The sequence below is a fragment of the Podarcis filfolensis genome, assembly GCF_964270895.1.
Source record: "Podarcis filfolensis genome assembly, chromosome: 10".
Lineage (NCBI taxonomy): Eukaryota > Metazoa > Chordata > Lepidosauria > Squamata > Lacertidae > Podarcis > Podarcis filfolensis.
In genome coordinates this window covers 66,002,558-66,020,469 of record NC_139612.1, presented here as the reverse complement: position 1 = coordinate 66,020,469, position 17,912 = coordinate 66,002,558, and the positions used below count along the sequence as shown (strand labels likewise).

General features: G+C 51.0%; 1 protein-coding gene across 4 annotated transcripts in view; it reads right to left on the bottom strand.

The window, feature by feature from the left end:
* The window catches only part of SFMBT2 (Scm like with four mbt domains 2), an 82,620-nt gene that overhangs the window by 33,984 nt on the left and 30,724 nt on the right, over nt 1–17,912 (bottom strand). For all 4 annotated transcript variants that reach the window (XR_014538749.1, XM_083572643.1, XM_083572644.1 and 1 more), the window contains 4 exons: nt 17,327–17,573; nt 15,229–15,326; nt 9,227–9,328; nt 8,530–8,677 (listed from right to left, as the gene is read on the bottom strand). Coding sequence is in view for 3 of the 4 variants with exons in the window: in XM_083572643.1 (XP_083428769.1) it covers nt 8,530–8,677; nt 9,227–9,328; nt 15,229–15,326; nt 17,327–17,573 (595 nt within the window). In the remaining variant the exon portion in view is untranslated. The remainder of the gene's footprint in view (nt 1–8,529; nt 8,678–9,226; nt 9,329–15,228; nt 15,327–17,326; nt 17,574–17,912) is intronic.

Sequence of the window (17,912 nt, the reverse complement as noted above, 5' to 3'; positions counted from 1 at the left end):
TTATTTTGGGTTGTTAATAATGGTAATAAAGCTTATGGGGGGGTAAATAAATGCTTCTGCCCCCCATATATTATCCTCCCAACAACCCTGTGAGGTTGGGTGGGTTAGACTTAGAGACACACTGAGTTAGGCTTAGAGATGATGCCAGGTTTCTCTAGCACAGTGTTTTTCAACCACTGTTCCGCGGCACACTAGTGTGGCGCGAGATGTTGCCTGGCGTGCCGTGGGAAAAATTGAAAAATTCGAAAGATTTAAAAATAAAGTATTTTATAATTTTTCATATTTCTGTTTACTTACTGTCAGAGACTGCCTCTAGGTCCCGGCTCACAAAGGACCAACGCTAGCCGGTAGAACGGAATAAAGTCTTTATTGAAGTATAATTTCCATTTCCACATCTTAGCGTGCGTCTCTACGTCTATTCCCTAGATCGGCGAAGTCCCATCTGAATCTCCGCCTCCTGTACACCAGTTCAAGACCCTAGCCTTGCTCCACCTTTTGCGTCTCTCCTTTCGCCTCTGGGTCCTACCACCCCCCGGGGTTCCTTCCTTCCTGGATGCCTCGGATGCGGACCCTTCGGATTCCTCCCCCTCCCTTCGGCGGGCTTTAGGACCTGGCTCCCTTTCCGGGCTGCTCATTGCGCCTCCCTCTGGTACATTTGAACTTGGCGCGCGCGCGCTGTCTCCGACCCTCCTCTCTACCGTTTCCTCGCTCTCTGACGCAGGCGTGGCTGCTGCCGGAGAGCTGCCTGTCGCTGGTGCCTGGAACTCCTCCCCCCTGCTGCTCTCTGGTGGAGTAGCTGGTCCGGATTTCCAGCTGCTGCTCTCTGAATCCCCTCTGGTCCCTTCTTCCTGGGGTGTCCCTCTTGGTAACCCCCCAGCTCTGCCCACGGGAGCCCCTTTCTGTGAATCCTCCGATTCGCTGGACAGACTTAGAGATCTCGGACGGCTATCATCGCTAACCTCTCCTTCCGATTCCTCGCCATCCGTTCCCTCTGCTCCTGAACCCCTGACATCCATCCCCCCCTCGAAGCCCCCCCTTCCCCCCTCCCCTCCTTCCGGTGTGGGTTCTGGGTGCTCCGTCGTGGCAGGGGTGAGTGCCGGATACAGTTCTTCCCTCGTGTCGTACATCACATCGGGCAGGTCTGGCTCGTCCTCCGTGCGCTCGTCGACGTCGATCTCCTCTGCTTCCATCTCCCTGCCTTCGTGTTCAAATCCCACGTCCTCCCCCAACACGTCCATGTCCATCTCTCCCCCGTCCCCCTCTGAGGGTGATGCCTGCCAGGGACCCCCCAGCCACTTCCTGCGCCACTGCTCCTCTGGTTGATTATCCCACCAATAGGAGCGGTCTGAGGCAGAACCCGAGGGTGAACCTTCCGGAGAGCGTATGTGTGGTGCCGTCTCCTCGTCCGAGTCGAACCCCTGGAACGTGCTGCCTGAAAGTGTGGGTGTGAAGAGCCAGTCATCGAAATACTCGGCTGGCATGGGCCTGTGTGGGAAAATGGCATGGAACTCTTCCTTGAGAAGAGGCTCGTCCAAGGCATAGCCCGGCACCCAACTGTTGGCGCTGGCCGGGGTATCCTCTCTGGCAAGAAGGTATTCTACTCCCTCTTCCCCCCATCTCGAGTCTAAAATCTCTGTGACTTCGTTGATGCGCTCCCCTCTTGGCGACCCCCTTTCCCTGGGTCCTTCTCTGGGCGGATCTGGTGCTGTGCCTGGCTCGTGAAATCTATGCGGTGCTTTGTAGGGCGTGAGCACCGATCTATGGAAGACCGGATGCATTCTGGAACCCTCCGGAAGCGCTAACCGGAAGGCCACTGGATTGACCTGTGCCTGGACTTGGTAAGGCCCTAGCTGCTTATGCCCTAGCTTCTTCTTGGCCAACGATCTGGTCGGCACTGCTTGCGCTGCTAACCAAACCCAGTCTCCCACCTGTATGTCTTCCCCTACTCTCCTGTGTCTGTCAGCCTGCAGTTTGTATGCGTGCTTTGCCAGTTCCAACTGCCTCCTAAGCTGTTCGTGGACTTCCTGCAACTCTGACGCTAATTCTTCCGCTGCCTGCGGCTCCCCCTCCCCCACTCTCTCTAAACCTGGGAAGGTTCTGGGATGCCTCCCGTTGTTGGCGAAGAACGGCGTCACCCCCGTCGACACGTGCTTCGTATTGTTGTAAGCGAACTCTGCGAGGGGCAGGTAGTCCACCCACGTGTTAGGCTGCTGATTGGCGTAGCATCTCAGGTACTGCTGCATGATGGCGTTGACCCTCTCCGCTTGTCCGTTGGTCTGCGGGTGTCTCGCCGACGCTAGATTGATCTTGACGTTCAGGATGCCCATCAACTTTTGCCAGAAGTTCGAGATGAACTGCCGCCCCCGGTCGGATAGAATAGATCGTGGCAGACCGTGGACCTTAAACACGTGGTCTATGAACAGTTTGGCGGTCTGTTCTGCCGTGGCCACCTTCGCACACGGAATGAAGTGTGCCATCTTGGTAAACATGTCCACCACCACAAGCACTGCCGTCTTTCCCCTCGAACCGGGCAGATCCGTGACAAAGTCCAGGGCCACCCGTTCCCACGGCTCAGACGGCGTCTGCAACGGTTCCAGCAATCCCGCCGGCGGTTTGTGCACTGACTTGGCCCTTTGGCAGGTGTCGCATCTCGAGACGTAATCCGCTACTTCCCCCCGCATCTTGGGCCACCAAAAGTCTCTGGTCACTAGTTCTACAGTCTTTTCTCTGCCAAAGTGCCCGGCAGTGGGGGCGTCGTGTAGCTGCTGCAGCACCCTCGCGCGGAGGTCATTCCCCGGCACGTAGAGTGCTCCCTTGCGGATGAGCAAACCGTCTCTGATCTGGAACTCGTCGTCCCTCACCGTGCCCTTGTGCACCTCCTCCATCTTGGCTAGCGCGAAGGGGTCCTCCCGCAACGCTCGACGTACGGCGTCCAGATCCACGGTCGCCGAGGCGCAAGCCCACGCTTCCGGTGCGAACATGTGCTTGGCTGCCGACGGTGCCTCCTCCTCGAGGTATTGCGGCTTTCTGGACAAGGCATCCGCCATGATGTTGTTGTCACCCGGGATGTACTCTATCTTGAAGTCGAAGTCCGCGAAGAACTCTGCCCATCTAATGTGCCTCTGATTCAGGAACCTCGCCGTGCGCCAGTACTCTAGATTCTTGTGGTCCGTGCGGACCTGCACTGTGTGCCTGGCTCCGATAAGGAAGTGCCGCCACGCTTTGAACGCTGCATGGATGGCTAGCAACTCCCTGTCCCAGATGGTGTAATTCTGCTCCGACTTGCTGAGCTTCCTTGAGTAGAAGGCGCACGGCCTCCAGTCCCCCTGCTGGTCTTGTTGCAACAGTACAGCTCCCACGGCTCTGTCTGAGGCGTCCGTCTCCACCCTCATCGGTCTGCTGGGATTTACATGCAGCAGCTGCTCCTCGGAAGCGAAGAGACGCTTGAGTTTCTGAAAGGACTGCTCCGCCTCCTCCGTCCAGATAAACTTCTTCTTCTTGGAGCTGAGCGTGTCGGTGATGGCCGCCGTTTGCATAGCGAACCCCTTGATGAACTTGCGATAAAAGTTGGCAAAGCCGACAAACCGCTGGACTTCCTTCCTATTGCGCGGGCTTTTCCAGTCCAATACTGAGCGAACCTTGGCGCTGTCCATGGCGAGCCCCTTGTCCGACAGTTTATAGCCCAGGAAATCCACCTCCGTCACGTCGAACTGGCACTTCTCCAGCTTGGCGTACAGCCTGTGCTCCTTTAGTCTCCGCAGAACTTCCCTGACATCCCTCTCGTGCGCTTCTCGCGACTCAGAAAATATCAGGATGTCGTCCAGGAAGCATACGCATTTCTTGTAAAGGAGTCCCGCCAACACGTGATGCATAAAGGCTTGAAAACAGTGAGAGCCATTTTGTAATCCGAAGGGCATAACTCTGTATTCGTAGGTGCCCAGTGGTGTGAACATGGCCGTCTTCCACTCGTCGCCCTCCCGCACACGAATCAGGTTGTACGCGCCTCGCAGATCCAACTTGGTGAAAACGCGTCCTTTCCTTACCGTCGCGAGCAGGTCGTCTATTTTGGGCATGGGGAAGGACGAGGGCTTGGTTTTCGAGTTCAAAATTCGAAAGTCAACTACAAGCCTCTTCTGGGGCGTGTCTCGCTTCTTCACAAAGAATACTGGGCTGCCCCCTACAGCTTTCGACTCCCGAATGAACCCGCGCTTCAAATTGTGGTCTATGAACTCCCTAAGTTCCTGCAGTTCGTCCTCAGACATGGAATACAGTTTCCCTGTTGGCAGCGTTGCCCCCGGCAGGAGATCAATCTTGCAGTCATAGGGTCTGTGGGGGGGCAGTTTGTCCGCCTCCTTCTCGCAGAAGACCTCCAAAAACTCCTTGTACTTGTTGGGCACCGCTTGCACCATGCCTAGGTGTAGCTGCGGTGCATCCTCTCGCCCCTCTCCTTCCTTGCAGGTCTGGATGCAGTGCGCTGCGCAGTAGGAAGAGCAGAAGGTCAATTGCCGCTGGTACCACGCTAATGCCGGGCTGTGCCTATCCAGCCAACTCATGCCCAACACTATGGGCGTGTCCGACAATTGGGTGACGTTGAAGCTGATGACTTCTCGGTGATTCCCAATTTGCATCACCATAGGTGGTGTCTGCTGCACCACCTGCCCCCCTAGCAGTTCCCTGCCATCCACTGTGACCACGTTCAGGGGCAGTGTGGCTGGCAGTAGCGCTATGTTGTGTTGTTGAAGGAATTCCAGTGCGATAAAGTCCGCATTACTGCCAGAGTCAATCGTAATCGGCACTTCTAAAGTGAGACCACTGGGCAGCTGGAGCGATGCGGTGAGCTGCACCACTGGTTTGGGCGGGAGGGGATCCGTGGGCTTCAAAATCTCTGGGGACTTCTTCACTGACTCGCCTGGCTGGCCCCCAGTGCTTCCGTTTCCCTGCCGTGGTTCACTTTGCTGAGTTGCTCCCATTACTGTTATTGAAGCTGCAGTGTGCTTGTGGAGCCTCTGGGGACACTCTTTCGCCATGTGCTTCGAACTGTCACAGATGTAACACTTCCTGTTCCCTCTAGGCTGCTTTGTTTTGACTGCTCCCGGTGTTAAGGCTCTGGTGGCTGATTGAGCTCTAGCACCGCCGATCTCCATTGGCTCCTCCCCCCCTGCTTGCGGAGGCGTTGATTGCGCACGCGCGACATCCCTGGGCAAGAGGGAGGGCACTCTGGCTGGTGTGCGTCCCCAACGCCCTTCTCCTCTGTCCCAAGGGCGGTCCTCCAGCCTCACCCCCACTGCAAGCGATCTGTCCACCACCTCCTGGGTGCTTTTGGGTCTCTCCCCCCGCGCTATCTCATCCTTGATTTGGGGGTTCAATCCTTCCCAATAAAGATCTCTAACGGGGGGGGAATCCTTGTCCCACCCCAAGGCATTGACCAATGCAAAAAAGCGGGAGTGATACTGCCTCACGCTGGCTTTCCCTTGTCTCAGCTCAAATATGTCCTTACGGGCAATGTCAATGTCTATTTTCGATAGAAAGCAAGAATCCATCGCTTTAATGAATGCAGCTGAACTCTGGAGCGCTGGGTCCATATCTCTCCACAGATTGCGCAGACATGCTTTCGCGTCTCCATGCAAATGAGACAAGATAAACCCCACTTTTTCTTGCTCATCTCTAAACTCTTTCTCCAGCAGTTTCAGCGCGAACTGCACGTCTGCTCGGAAATTGGGGTACTGCTGCAAATTCCCATCAAAGTGAGATACAATGCTGCCTCCAGTCCTTCCCAACCCGATTCCCTCGGATCTGGAACCCGTTTGTGCCTGCTTAGCAAGCACTTCCAACCTGGCTTGGAGATCTCGGCATGCAGCAGCCGCTTCATCCTCTCTTTTCCTGGAGGCGATTATCTCTGCGCTGAGCTGCGTTACCGCTTCTCGCAGGGAAGCAATTTGCTCTTCAGTAGACATGTCGCTTGACTTTTGTGAGCTCCAAAGGCACCAGTCCTCTTTCCTCCCTGCTTCGCTCCCCACACGCCGCTTGAGTCAAAGAGAACTGATGAAAACTTCTGAGAGATGGGACTTACTGTCAGAGACTGCCTCTAGGTCCCGGCTCACAAAGGACCAACGCTAGCCGGTAGAACGGAATAAAGTCTTTATTGAAGTATAATTTCCATTTCCACATCTTAGCGTGCGTCTCTACGTCTATTCCCTAGATCGGCGAAGTCCCATCTGAATCTCCGCCTCCTGTACACCAGTTCAAGACCCTAGCCTTGCTCCACCTTTTGCGTCTCTCCTTTCGCCTCTGGGTCCTACCACCCCCCGGGGTTCCTTCCTTCCTGGATGCCTCGGATGCGGACCCTTCGGATTCCTCCCCCTCCCTTCGGCGGGCTTTAGGACCTGGCTCCCTTTCCGGGCTGCTCATTGCGCCTCCCTCTGGTACATTTGAACTTGGCGCGCGCGCGCTGTCTCCGACCCTCCTCTCTACCGTTTCCTCGCTCTCTGACGCAGGCGTGGCTGCTGCCGGAGAGCTGCCTGTCGCTGGTGCCTGGAACTCCTCCCCCCTGCTGCTCTCTGGTGGAGTAGCTGGTCCGGATTTCCAGCTGCTGCTCTCTGAATCCCCTCTGGTCCCTTCTTCCTGGGGTGTCCCTCTTGGTAACCCCCCAGCTCTGCCCACGGGAGCCCCTTTCTGTGAATCCTCCGATTCGCTGGACAGACTTAGAGATCTCGGACGGCTATCATCGCTAACCTCTCCTTCCGATTCCTCGCCATCCGTTCCCTCTGCTCCTGAACCCCTGACACTTACTATTTCATAATAAAGTAATTATAAACTACTTTCTTTGTGTTTATTTGATTCCTATTCAAGAGAATTACTTTATATATAGTCAATATAGGCACAGAGTTAAATTTTTTAACATTTTCTAATGGTGGTGTGCCTCGTGATTTTTTTCATGAAACAAGTGTGCCTTTGCCCAAAAAAGGTTGAAAAACACTGCTCTAGCATTAAGCCAAAACTTGAACCACTATGCAAGGAGCCACCACTGTGGGTCTTTCCTGGCGCTCCTGAATGCCTTTCCCTTGCTGAAAGAGGCAATTCTGCAGTTGCTATTAAAAGAGATTGCGGTGTGTGCTTGGTTGCGGTGTTCCTGTGGCGCCCACAATAGCTTCTCCAATTTGTGATTGCAAAAAGGGGTCCCCAAGAAAGGCTGGCGACTGCTGCAGTACACCATGCCAGTTCTCAAACATACAGTATTTTTCCGTGTATAAGACGCCCCCATGTATAAGACGCCCAAAATTAAGAAATTAAGTTGTTTAGCTTTTTGGAGGGGGGGGAGGTCACTTCCGCCAATCGCTCACCCGCCTGCCCGCCGGTGATCGCTTGCCACAGCCACTGCCGATCGCACTCCTCGCCGCAGCTGCCAATTATCTGCTCACTGCCGCCACCAACCCACCTGCCCACTTGCTGCAGCCGCCAATCTCCTGCCCAATTGCCGCAGCCACAGCCAATCGCCAGCAGGCCTTGCACAGCCACCAATCGCCCACCCAGTCGCCACTGCCAATCTCCTGCTTGCTGCTGCCATGAATCACACGTCCCCCCTCTGCATTCACTATCCGTGTACAGTGGTATCTCAGGTTACATACGCTTCAGGTTACAGACTCTTCAGGTTACACACTCCACTAACCCAGAAATAGTGCTTCCGGTTAAGAACTTTGCTTCAGGATACGAACAGAAATCGGGCTCCGACGGCGCAGTGGCAGCAGGAGGCCCCATTAGCTAAAGTGGTGCTTCAGGTTAAGAACAGTTTCAGGTTAAGAAAGGACCTCCGGAACGAATTAAGTACTTAACCTGAGGTACCACTGTATAAGACGACACCCAATTTTTGCCTGATTTTTATGGAGAGAGTCAGAACTTACAGGGTTAAGAAGTTCTGTGTGACGTCTCACATTCAGAGGCGTGTTTAAAACACTGAGAGAAGTGGGAGTGTTCTGTGTCTCAGAGAGAGACAGAGTGAGCTGAGCCTGTTCCGGGAAAGGATCGAAGATGAGCGCTCTGTCACCGGGAGAGTTATGATCTGTTGTTTTTCTACGAGAATAAAGCTATTTGTAAGATAAGGAAGGACACCGAGCGTCTGACTGATTTACTGCACACACGGCAATTATCGGTTCTGCTTCTGTCGCTGTGCTAAGCTCTGCTACACTGCAGCTGGGAGCTGCCCAGAGGGAACAGAGACACGCAGGGGAAGCGTGTGGGCTCCCGGGGCAAGCGAAGCTGCCAGTCAATTCCACCAAAAATTTTTCCTAGCAAAATGCATCGTCTTATACATGAAAAAAATACGGTGAATATCTGGGAGTTTCATGGCTGAGTCCCTCTCTCCAGATTTAGCAGGCAGCACTTATAGCCTTCTTCCATGTCTCACGTTCTGGGTTACACAACCCTGAAACCCACTATCAAATCCGAAACAAGCTGTGGGCTAGCCAGGGCACCGTAGCACTCTGAAAACACAGGAAAGACTTTTTGCCCAGAGAGAGCTATATATATACAGACCTTTGGGCGGTGTCAGGTGGACTCCGTTTTTAAGGCACCACTGGACTGGCATGATCCCCAAGGAATCGGCGTGGCAAATCATGGAGGCTGCGCTCCCTTCGGGACGGAGGTCGTCGATGGTTACTTGAACAAAATGGTTGTTAAAAACCTGGAGGGAACCAAACAATTCTGCATTAGGGAAAAATCCCTGCCATCGACACACACAGAACGAACGTAAACTCTGTTCAGGGACCAACCAGCCTTGTGTTTTCCTTTCATTTTGCACAGAAAAATAATAGGTTTAGGATACTCATCAGCAAAAGTGGGTCTGCAATTTTCACACTTCAGGTCCGAAACGTACCTCACAGGGTTGTTGTGAGGATAAAATGGGGAGAGGGAGAACCACGTAAGACACCTGGAGCGCCTTGGAGGGAAAGGTGGGGTAGAAATGCAAAATAATAAATAAATAAAGTGGGAGTGCTCTTTTTGGCTGAAGGAAAGTTTGGTAAGTGTCCCCACCATTGAGCTTACCACTAATAACCCACCCTAGGACCTCACAGGGAAGGGAAGGGAAGAAATCTTTATTATTATTATTATTATTATTATTATTATTATTATTATTTTCCATCTGTGTTAGAATCACAGAATTTTAGAGTTGGAAGGGACCCAAGGGTCATCTAGTCCAACCCCCTGCCTTCCTCCATTTTAAATTTCTCACCTTAGATATTGTAGCGGGACAAATCCTACATGGCTCTTTCATATCCACCGCCTCCAATTTCATGCCCACCGTGAACAGGTGGTTCCTCAAGTCGTCATGGTCCTATGAAACAAAAACAAATAAATCCAAAGCTTTGTCCCCGAAGCTCAGAAGGTGATTAGGTAAAAAAGGTAAAGGACCCCTGGACAGTCAAGTCCAGTCCAAGGCGACTATGGGGTTGTGGTGCTCATCTCGCTTTCAGGCTGAGGGAGCCAGCGTTTGTCAACAGACAGCTTTCCAGATCATGTGGCTGGCATGACTAAACCGCTTCTGGTGCAACGGAACACCGTGACGGAAGCCAGAGCACACGGAAATGCTGTTTACTTTCCCGCCAGAGCGGTACCTATTTATCTACTTGCACTGGCGTGCTTTCAAACTGCTAGGTTGGCAGGAGCAGGGACAGAGCAACGGGAGCTCACTCTGTCGCAGGGATTCGAACCGCCAACCTTCCGATTGGCAAGCCCAAGAGGCTCAGTGGAATCTAAGCAGGGAGCAAGCACCATTTATCTGAATCCCTGGGGTCGGTTGTGGGCCCAACATGGCTACATGGGCCTGGTATCTTCTGTTCTCCATCCTGCCTTAGTCACATCCCCTTTTCTTGGCATCCGTCAGTCTCGAGAGACAATGGAGTTTGCCACCAGGGGTGAAGCCAAACCGCTGCATTACTAGGGTTGCCATATTTTGAAGAGCTATAAAGAGGCCACATTTGCCAACTCCTACTTTTAAATAGAGATCCCTTTGACGACTCTCATTTCAAATGCCCCTACTATATGTAGGCTATAGAAGCTGTGATAATATTCCTAGCCACAATGTTCTCAACTTTCAACAACTAAATAATATATACATGTTGCGCCCTCACTTGCCACATCAAAGTATTTGTGTGTGTGCACAGAACAATTTATTAAACTGTTTAACATGTACATATGCGCTCTCCTTAAGGGCAGGGGGGATGTTAACTCTTGCCCTCCCAGACTCCTTCTCCAAGATCTTGTAGCGGAGCTAGCATCCCTTTAGTTCAGCCACAAGAGAAGGGATTTATACAGTATGTATAGCTAGTTTAAGGGATGAGGGTGGCGCTGTGGGTTAAACCACAGAGCCTAGGACTTGCCGATCAGAAGGTCGGTGGTTCGAATCCCTGCGACGGGGTGAGCTCCCGTTGCTCGGTCCCTGCTCCTGCCAACCTAGCAGTTCGAAAACACGTCAAAGTGCAAGTAGATAAATAGGTACCGCTCTGGTGGGAAGGTAAACGGTGTTTCCGTGCGCTGCTCTGGTTCGCCAGAAGCGGCTTAGTCATGCTGGCCACATGACCCGGAAGCTGTACGCCGGCTCCCTCGGCCAGTAAAGCGAGATGAGCGCCGCAACCCCAGAGTCGTCCACGAATGGACCTAATGGTCAGGGGTCCCTTTACCTTTACCTATAGCTAGTTTAAGACGCTTCTCTGTTGTGATTCTCTGTTGCAGACTAGCTTAGCCGGGTATCTTAGGTCCGAGTCTAATGTAGCAGAAAAATTTGCTCGAGTTACTGGAAGCAAAAAAAACCCAGACGTTTTGCCAAATGTTAAAAATCTACCTGGACAGAAATTTTATTCCTGAAAAAGAGGATGTGTCCTGGGAAAAGAGACTATATGGCAACCCTAGAAGTGACTTCCCCAAGGAGAAAGCCTGGGCAGTGTGTACTGAGGTCCAGATGACAAGACCCCCCCCCCTCCGGCCTCGTTGGTGTGGTCCAAAGGAAAGAAGAGCAAGATGTTTTGCACCAGTTTGGCTGCAGGAATTGCTGGAAGGAGGCATAAAGTAAAGGTAAAGGGACCCCTGACCATTAGGTCCAGTCGTGACCGACTCTGGGGTTGCGGCGCTCATCTCGCTTTATTGGCCGAGGGAGCCGGCGTACAGCTTCCGGGTCATGTGGCCAGCATGACTAAGCCGCTTCTGGCGAACCAGAGCAGCGCACGGAAACACCGTTTACCTTCCCGCCAGAGCGGTACCTATTTATCTACTTGCACTTTGATGTGCTTTCGAACTGCTAGGTGGGCAGGAGCAGGGACCGAGCAACGGGAGCTCACCGCGTCGCAGGGATTTGAACCGCCGACCTTCTGATGGACAAGTCCTAGGCCCTGTGGTTTAACCCACAGCGCCATCCACGTACCGGAAGGAGGCATACAAGGCGTCAAATACTCCACTCCAGATTTGTGTAGGGTTTATTCCTGAGCATTTTCTCCTCCCAAAGATATCCCACCAGGCGGCAGAGGCTCAGGATCAGGGTTTTCCTTCTCTTAGATGGCCTACCTTCCCAGGGAGATGGGCTCCCATTTAATAGGAAGCGTGAGAAGGTGGCTTCAAAACGCTCCCTCCCAGCGAACCTTTTACCAGCCTGTCTCAGATTCAGAGGAATGAATGAGACGGCAAACATATGCTTCCTTTCAAGACACCAATTAATCTACATAATTTCTGAAGGATACATTTCACTGGAGCGAACACAAAGCTTTTAATTGCTATTAGGCTCAAATTGACGCACAGCCATGATGGATTGCTCTCTGAATTCCTTGGCGCACAGCAATGGCAGATAATAAGACTTCTCTTTCTTTCTCTTTACTCGTGAGACAAAAAAGAAAGTCGGGTCTCATGGATCCCACATGGTGTATCAAACACCGGTCCTTTACGTTCAATACGACATAGCAGATATATGTGATTGTGTGATACTTAACCCCTCTTACCAATTTGTACTTAAGAGACTTGAGAGCCAGTATAGTCTAGCGGTTAAAGGGCTGGACCAGGGGAAGGCAAACTAAGGCCCAGTGGCCGGATGAGGCCCAATCGTCTTCTCAATCCGGCCCCCAGATGGTCTGGGAATCAGTGTGTTTTTACAGGAGCAGAATGTGTCCTTTTATTTAAAATGCATCTCTGGGTTATTTGTGGGGCCTGCCTGGTGTTTTTACATGAGTAGAATGTGTGCTTTTATTTAAAATGAATCTCTGGGTTATTTGTGGGGCATAGGAATTCGTTCATTCCCCCCCCCTCAAAATATAGTCCGGCCCCCCACAAGGTCTGAGGAATGGTGGACCGGCCCATGACTGAAAAAGGTTGCTGACCCCTGGGCTGGACTATAAGACCTGGGAGACCAGGGTTCAAATCTGCACTCAGCCATCCAAAGCTCACTGGGAAACCTCGGGCCAGCCACTGCCTCTCAGCCCAGCCTGCCTCACAGGGTTGTTTTGAGGATAAAATAGGAAGGAGGGGATGTATGCGGTCTTGCAGTGGGTTGGGCTAGATGACCATCAGGGTCCCTCCCAACCCTACCATTGTGTGATTCTATTATTCATCTGACTGGGTTTCCCCAGGCACTCTGTGGCATCTTTGCATCTCAAAGCTCCTAGGTTCATCTGTATAAACAAAGCGTTCTTTGAAATACTCATGTAATATATAGATCAGGGTTAGGTAATTTAATTGATTGCAAATTAGTCGATTCACTAGGGCATTTGCTGGGCTATCAGCTAACCATTTATATTTATATTGTTTCTATATTCTGCTGAAAGCCGCCCAGAGTGGCTAGGGAAACCCAGCCAGATCGGCAGGGAATAATAATAATAATAATAATAATAATAATAATAATAATAATGCTATCCTAGTTGTTCTTTGGTGTTTCACCTGCTCGTTCTATGATTACTGATTGTAATACATTTGGTTTTTAAAAAATTGTTCTCCAGCTTGGGATCACTTTGCGATGAAGGGTGGGGTGGGCTAAAATGGTGAAATAAATCAAGAATAGTTGCTTTCAAATGCTGAAGGCAGCGGCGGGCTGGTGGGGTCCCCAACCTTTCAGGGGGTCACATTTAAGTGAGTCTGCAGGACTCCGCAACTGAAAGGATTCGATTCCAGAAGCCACACATTTCGCGCTTCCGAACACAGCACTGACCCCTCTCCCCTCCAATTATGCGCCAATTTTGTGTGGTTTCCCGCCACTGGAAAACTATTGCTTTCCAACAGCCTGGTTTTCATCAAAAGGAAGAGGAACTCTTCCATCACTGACCTGCGTTGCAGCAATGACAGTATTCCTGACGTAATTCCACTCCCCATTCTTCACAGGAACCGAGTGTTTTTTGAAAGCAGGAGCAATAACACACTCCTGCACCCCCACTCAGAGCTTATTGTAAAGGTGCTTGTAGGATAGAGTGCACTTGTTTGCAATTCATCACCTTCTCCTTTTATTAAACCTGCAGAATTTTCCATACTGATATATATCCTCACCGCAGGGGAAACTGAACTCACAAGCCAGGCGGCTCAAGGTGAGAATTTATTGCTTTGACAGGGCATAGAAACTCAAATCCAAACAAAAGCAAGAAGAAGGGAAGGCAAGACGCAGGAAACAGGATTTTTTGGGAAGCTACTGCCTTCTCTCCGCAGAGTTGTGTCTGACCCCTTCGCTACAAAGCTTCTGGCAAATGCTGGCCCAGGCCTTTGACACCTGAGATGTGCATTTTGAGAAGCCACCCTGTTCCTGTAACTGCTATTTAACTGTTTTTAAAATAGTGGGTTTTAAATTGCTGGAAAAGCCACTTCCGCCCTGCAGAGGAGGTGGGATTGGGGGCGTCACGCCCGCCCCCCCGTGCGATTGGGAGAATCCCTGGCCGTGTCACCCCCTAGGGGGCATGGCCCGCCCGATTTAGACGCAGGCGCGGCTGGGGATCTCCCTCTTTTCCCGCATACCAGCTGTTCCTGAAGCCGGATAGTCGGTTAGGACCAATGCCTAAGCCAATACCGCTCATCACCTGTAACCAATAAAGTTGTGGCCATATTTAGCCCATTAACCTTAAATAATTGTGTCATGTGTCTTTATTTCCACTGGGGCGGGGGGACACGAGAACCCGCCACGCAAGAAATGCTGGCTGAGATCTAGGGATGGAAGGGGGAAGGGAGCATAGCCTGGATCAGATGTTAAAGCGAATCCACCTAAATGTCAGGGCTGGAGTCAGCAGCAAAAATAAATAAATCGCTTGAGGCCAGTGCAGTTGGATCTTTACTCAAGGAAACAAACCACAGCTCAGGCCTAGTGGTCTCAGCAATGCTTTCGAGGAAGTCTTTCCCAGCATCACTCCTCTGGCTCTGAGCCTTCTTCCCATTGCCTCCCACAATCCCTCTGACTCCAGCCAGTCCAGGATACCAATTCACATTTTTCCAAAATAATACACAAACCGAAAACACAAAACCTTGGGGCAGATGTTGCAGTTCAGTGCATACAGTACCAGTGGCATAGCAGGGGTTGCCGGCACCCGGGGCAGGCAAGCCGCCAATGCGGATGGAGTGCCCCTCCACCAGAGCCAAGCAGGGTCGTGCTGTGCCCCCTGCCTGCTCACATGGGGGGGGGGAGGGCTGGTCAGCCAATGCTGGCGCCTGAGTGGGTTATGCCCTCCTCTCAAATTTTGTGCCTGCCCCCCCCCGCGCTACGCCACTGCACAGTACAAGCTAGATGGACCTAAGGTCTGACATGGGGTTAGGAGGTTAGGCAAGCTTTCTCTCAGTGAAACGACAACACTAGGCATGGAAACGGCAAGGTTATAAGTGCCCATTCTAGCCTACAGCCTCTCCCAACTTGGCGTCATCGAGTCACGTTGAACTACAACTCCCAACAACCCTGACCAGTCGTCTGGTGCTGATGGTCGTTGGAGTCCACAGATCTGGAGGGCACCAAGTTGAGGACAGCTGTAGCCTGGAATTTGCAAAGATAGCTTCAACAGGCAACCCATGGAGGGACTGGCCCAGGGCTCAAAATGGCGGCAGCAGTAATAGAACTATAGAGAAAATAGCATCAAGCAAGGAGCTGGCAGTCTCCATGAAGCCCATTCCCCCATTCCTTTCTCCGAACAAAGATGGATGAGTCTAATACGAGAATCAGGGGCCCAATACAGCGATGCCACCGAAATTCAAACCGGCTGTTGTTTCAGCTGAAAAGGGAATAACAGATCCTACCTTAAACACTTCCATAGGGAGGGGAAACTGTGCTGCCTCAATCAGGGATTTATCCAGAGCAGAATGCCATTCAGACACAGTCTTCAGAGAACAGATTTCTAAAACAAACCACATCAGAAATCACATGGACGTTGAAGCAGTGTGTATTAACATTCTGCAATGCTTCATTCAAGTTCTGGGTCTGCAAATACGTGGTTGGCATCCGTCTGTCCCAAGACGCAATGGAGTGAGCCTCCAGGGGTGAAGTCAAACCGCCGCATTAGCAGCACCCAAGTGGCCTCCCTGGGGCGCAAGCCTGGGCAGTGTTGAGATAAGTGTACTGAGATAAGTTTGGCACCAGCTTGGCTGCAGGAGTTGGCAAAAGGTGCCATCCTTAGGGAATCCACTGCAGATTTGTGTAGCGTTTACTCCCTAGCCTTTGCTTCTCCCAAAGATATCCCCCAAAGGAGAGGAAGTTTAGGATCAGTTTGCTTTCTCCTAGGTGGGCCACCTGCCCAGGTACCTGCTCTCTCTCTCTCTCTCTCTCTCTCTCTCTCTCTCTCTCTCTCTCTCACACACACACACACACACACACACACATTCATATAATATATTGCTCACATAGGCCTCATTTGCACACCTGGTAGATTTTACCATATTTGTCCCAACAGACTCACACAGCAACCTGCTTTTAAGCTGCCCCGAGGACTCAACTGATGACCGTGCTTTGCAAAGTACAAAAACCGTAAATCGAGGGGGCGGGAAAGTTCCGTTGGCTGCCTCACTCAGTGCTTTTAAGCAATTCACAGCGGGTTTTTCTTTAAACGCCTGTAAATCCATTCACAGGAGGAAAGTGAGATTAAAATAAAGCCTTTCCTTCTGGGGCAATCTCTTGCCTCACTGCACCCCCACAAAACTGCACGCCCCAGAATACAACATGATGGGAGAGGTAAGCAGGCTCTTCTACTAAGTGAAGCTAGAGCTCTCTTCCCGCTGCTCCTAGAATCGAGGTCAGTAAATCTGTTAATGAAGACAATAGGGCAAAGTTTTAGCACTCGGCCCGAAATACACTTAACACTGTTATCACCTGTTTGCAGCACCTCTGGGATAAACACTGAGCTCACCTGCAACTTGAGCTGATTTGTGAGGGTCCAATACCTGCCCAAGACATTTTGTGGCTTGAGACAGAGCAGTGAATGGCCTCTCACCCCACCAAGTCAAAGTGCATGCCCAAGGCCTGCCAAGTTATTTTGCCGCCCAAGGCAGAAGATCCCACAAGCATCTTTCTGGTAGTCAAAGCACAATACAGGTGACTCTTAACTAGGGCTGGGCAATATAATGATATATCGTCCCAAACAAGTTCCAAGTCCATATCGTGATATCGGTTTCATAATTTTTGACCTGGCAATACAGTCATACCTCGGGTTACAGACACTTCAGGTTGCGTGTTTTTGGGTTACGGACACGCCAAAACCCGGAAGTACCGGAACGGGTTACTTCCGGGTTTCGACGCTCGCATATGCGCAGAAGCGCCAAATCGCAACCTGCGCGTGCACAGACGTGGCACTGCGGGTTGCGAACATGCCTCCCGCACGGATCACGTTCACAACCTGAGGATCCACTGTATATTGCAAATCGTGATGTGTGCATGTGTGTGCTATGCAAAAATCACAATGCGGGGGGGGGGGCATGAAGCCAGCCAATGCCTCTACATAGCCCCATCCTTATCTCAGATGTCATGATCTATTGGTATATGGTGATGTTTAGCTGGTGATGCTGAAAACCAGATATCGCCCAGCCCTACTCTTACGTTCTGGGGATAGCAAAATCATGTATGGTCTAAACACCTTGGGTTCAAAGGCGGGTGAGGTTGCCAAAGTCCTTTTCCCCTCGGACACTTGATCCTTTTATGCCCACTTTTAATTCCTTTTGCCAATTGTGCAAAGCTTATGCAACTTAAATGTGTGCACGCTGTGAGTTACCTGTAACAGCAAACTAAGGCCATGCAGGTACCATACATTTAAAGCGTATTATACTATTCATCAACCGCAGGCAGGCAGGGACCTGCCTATAACATTTGCAGTATTAGGAAACTTATTTCTGCTTTTTTTATTTTTACCTGCAGGTGGATCCAGTCTGTACTTATTCTCTTGACACCAACCAACTGGTCGAAGTCTGTAATCCAAGTAAAACAACCACTGGTCATAGGATTCAGTCTCCTCCAATCCCACATAGCGAAGGCGTAATCTTCCTCCAACATTCTCAAGAACACTAACTATCCAGTATTGAAAGGGACTCTGGGAATCCTGAAGCTCTATTAAGGAATCAACTGTAATGAGGTCTACAGGGTTTTTCCCTCGCAGAGGCTGTTTGAACAGAAGCAAAACTCCTTATTTTAAACTTTATGCGAAGTCTTCTCACGGTAACAGAGACAGCAGAAGTTTTATATTTTTTAATTTTTTATTCTATATTTTGTGTGTATGTGTGCGTGTGTGTGTTTGCGGTTGGATGACGGTTTTTCTTCACCTTTATCCCAGCGGTCTCTCCTTCCTCCTAATTTTAACCCAGTCATACATTCCAAACGCAAAAGAAAAAAAGGAAAAAACAGGAAGAGAAATTAACTGTGCTTAATGCTCGACAATTATTCGTTTCAAAATTGACTCACATCCCCCCATTTTTAAAAAAAATATTATTAATATCCCAGG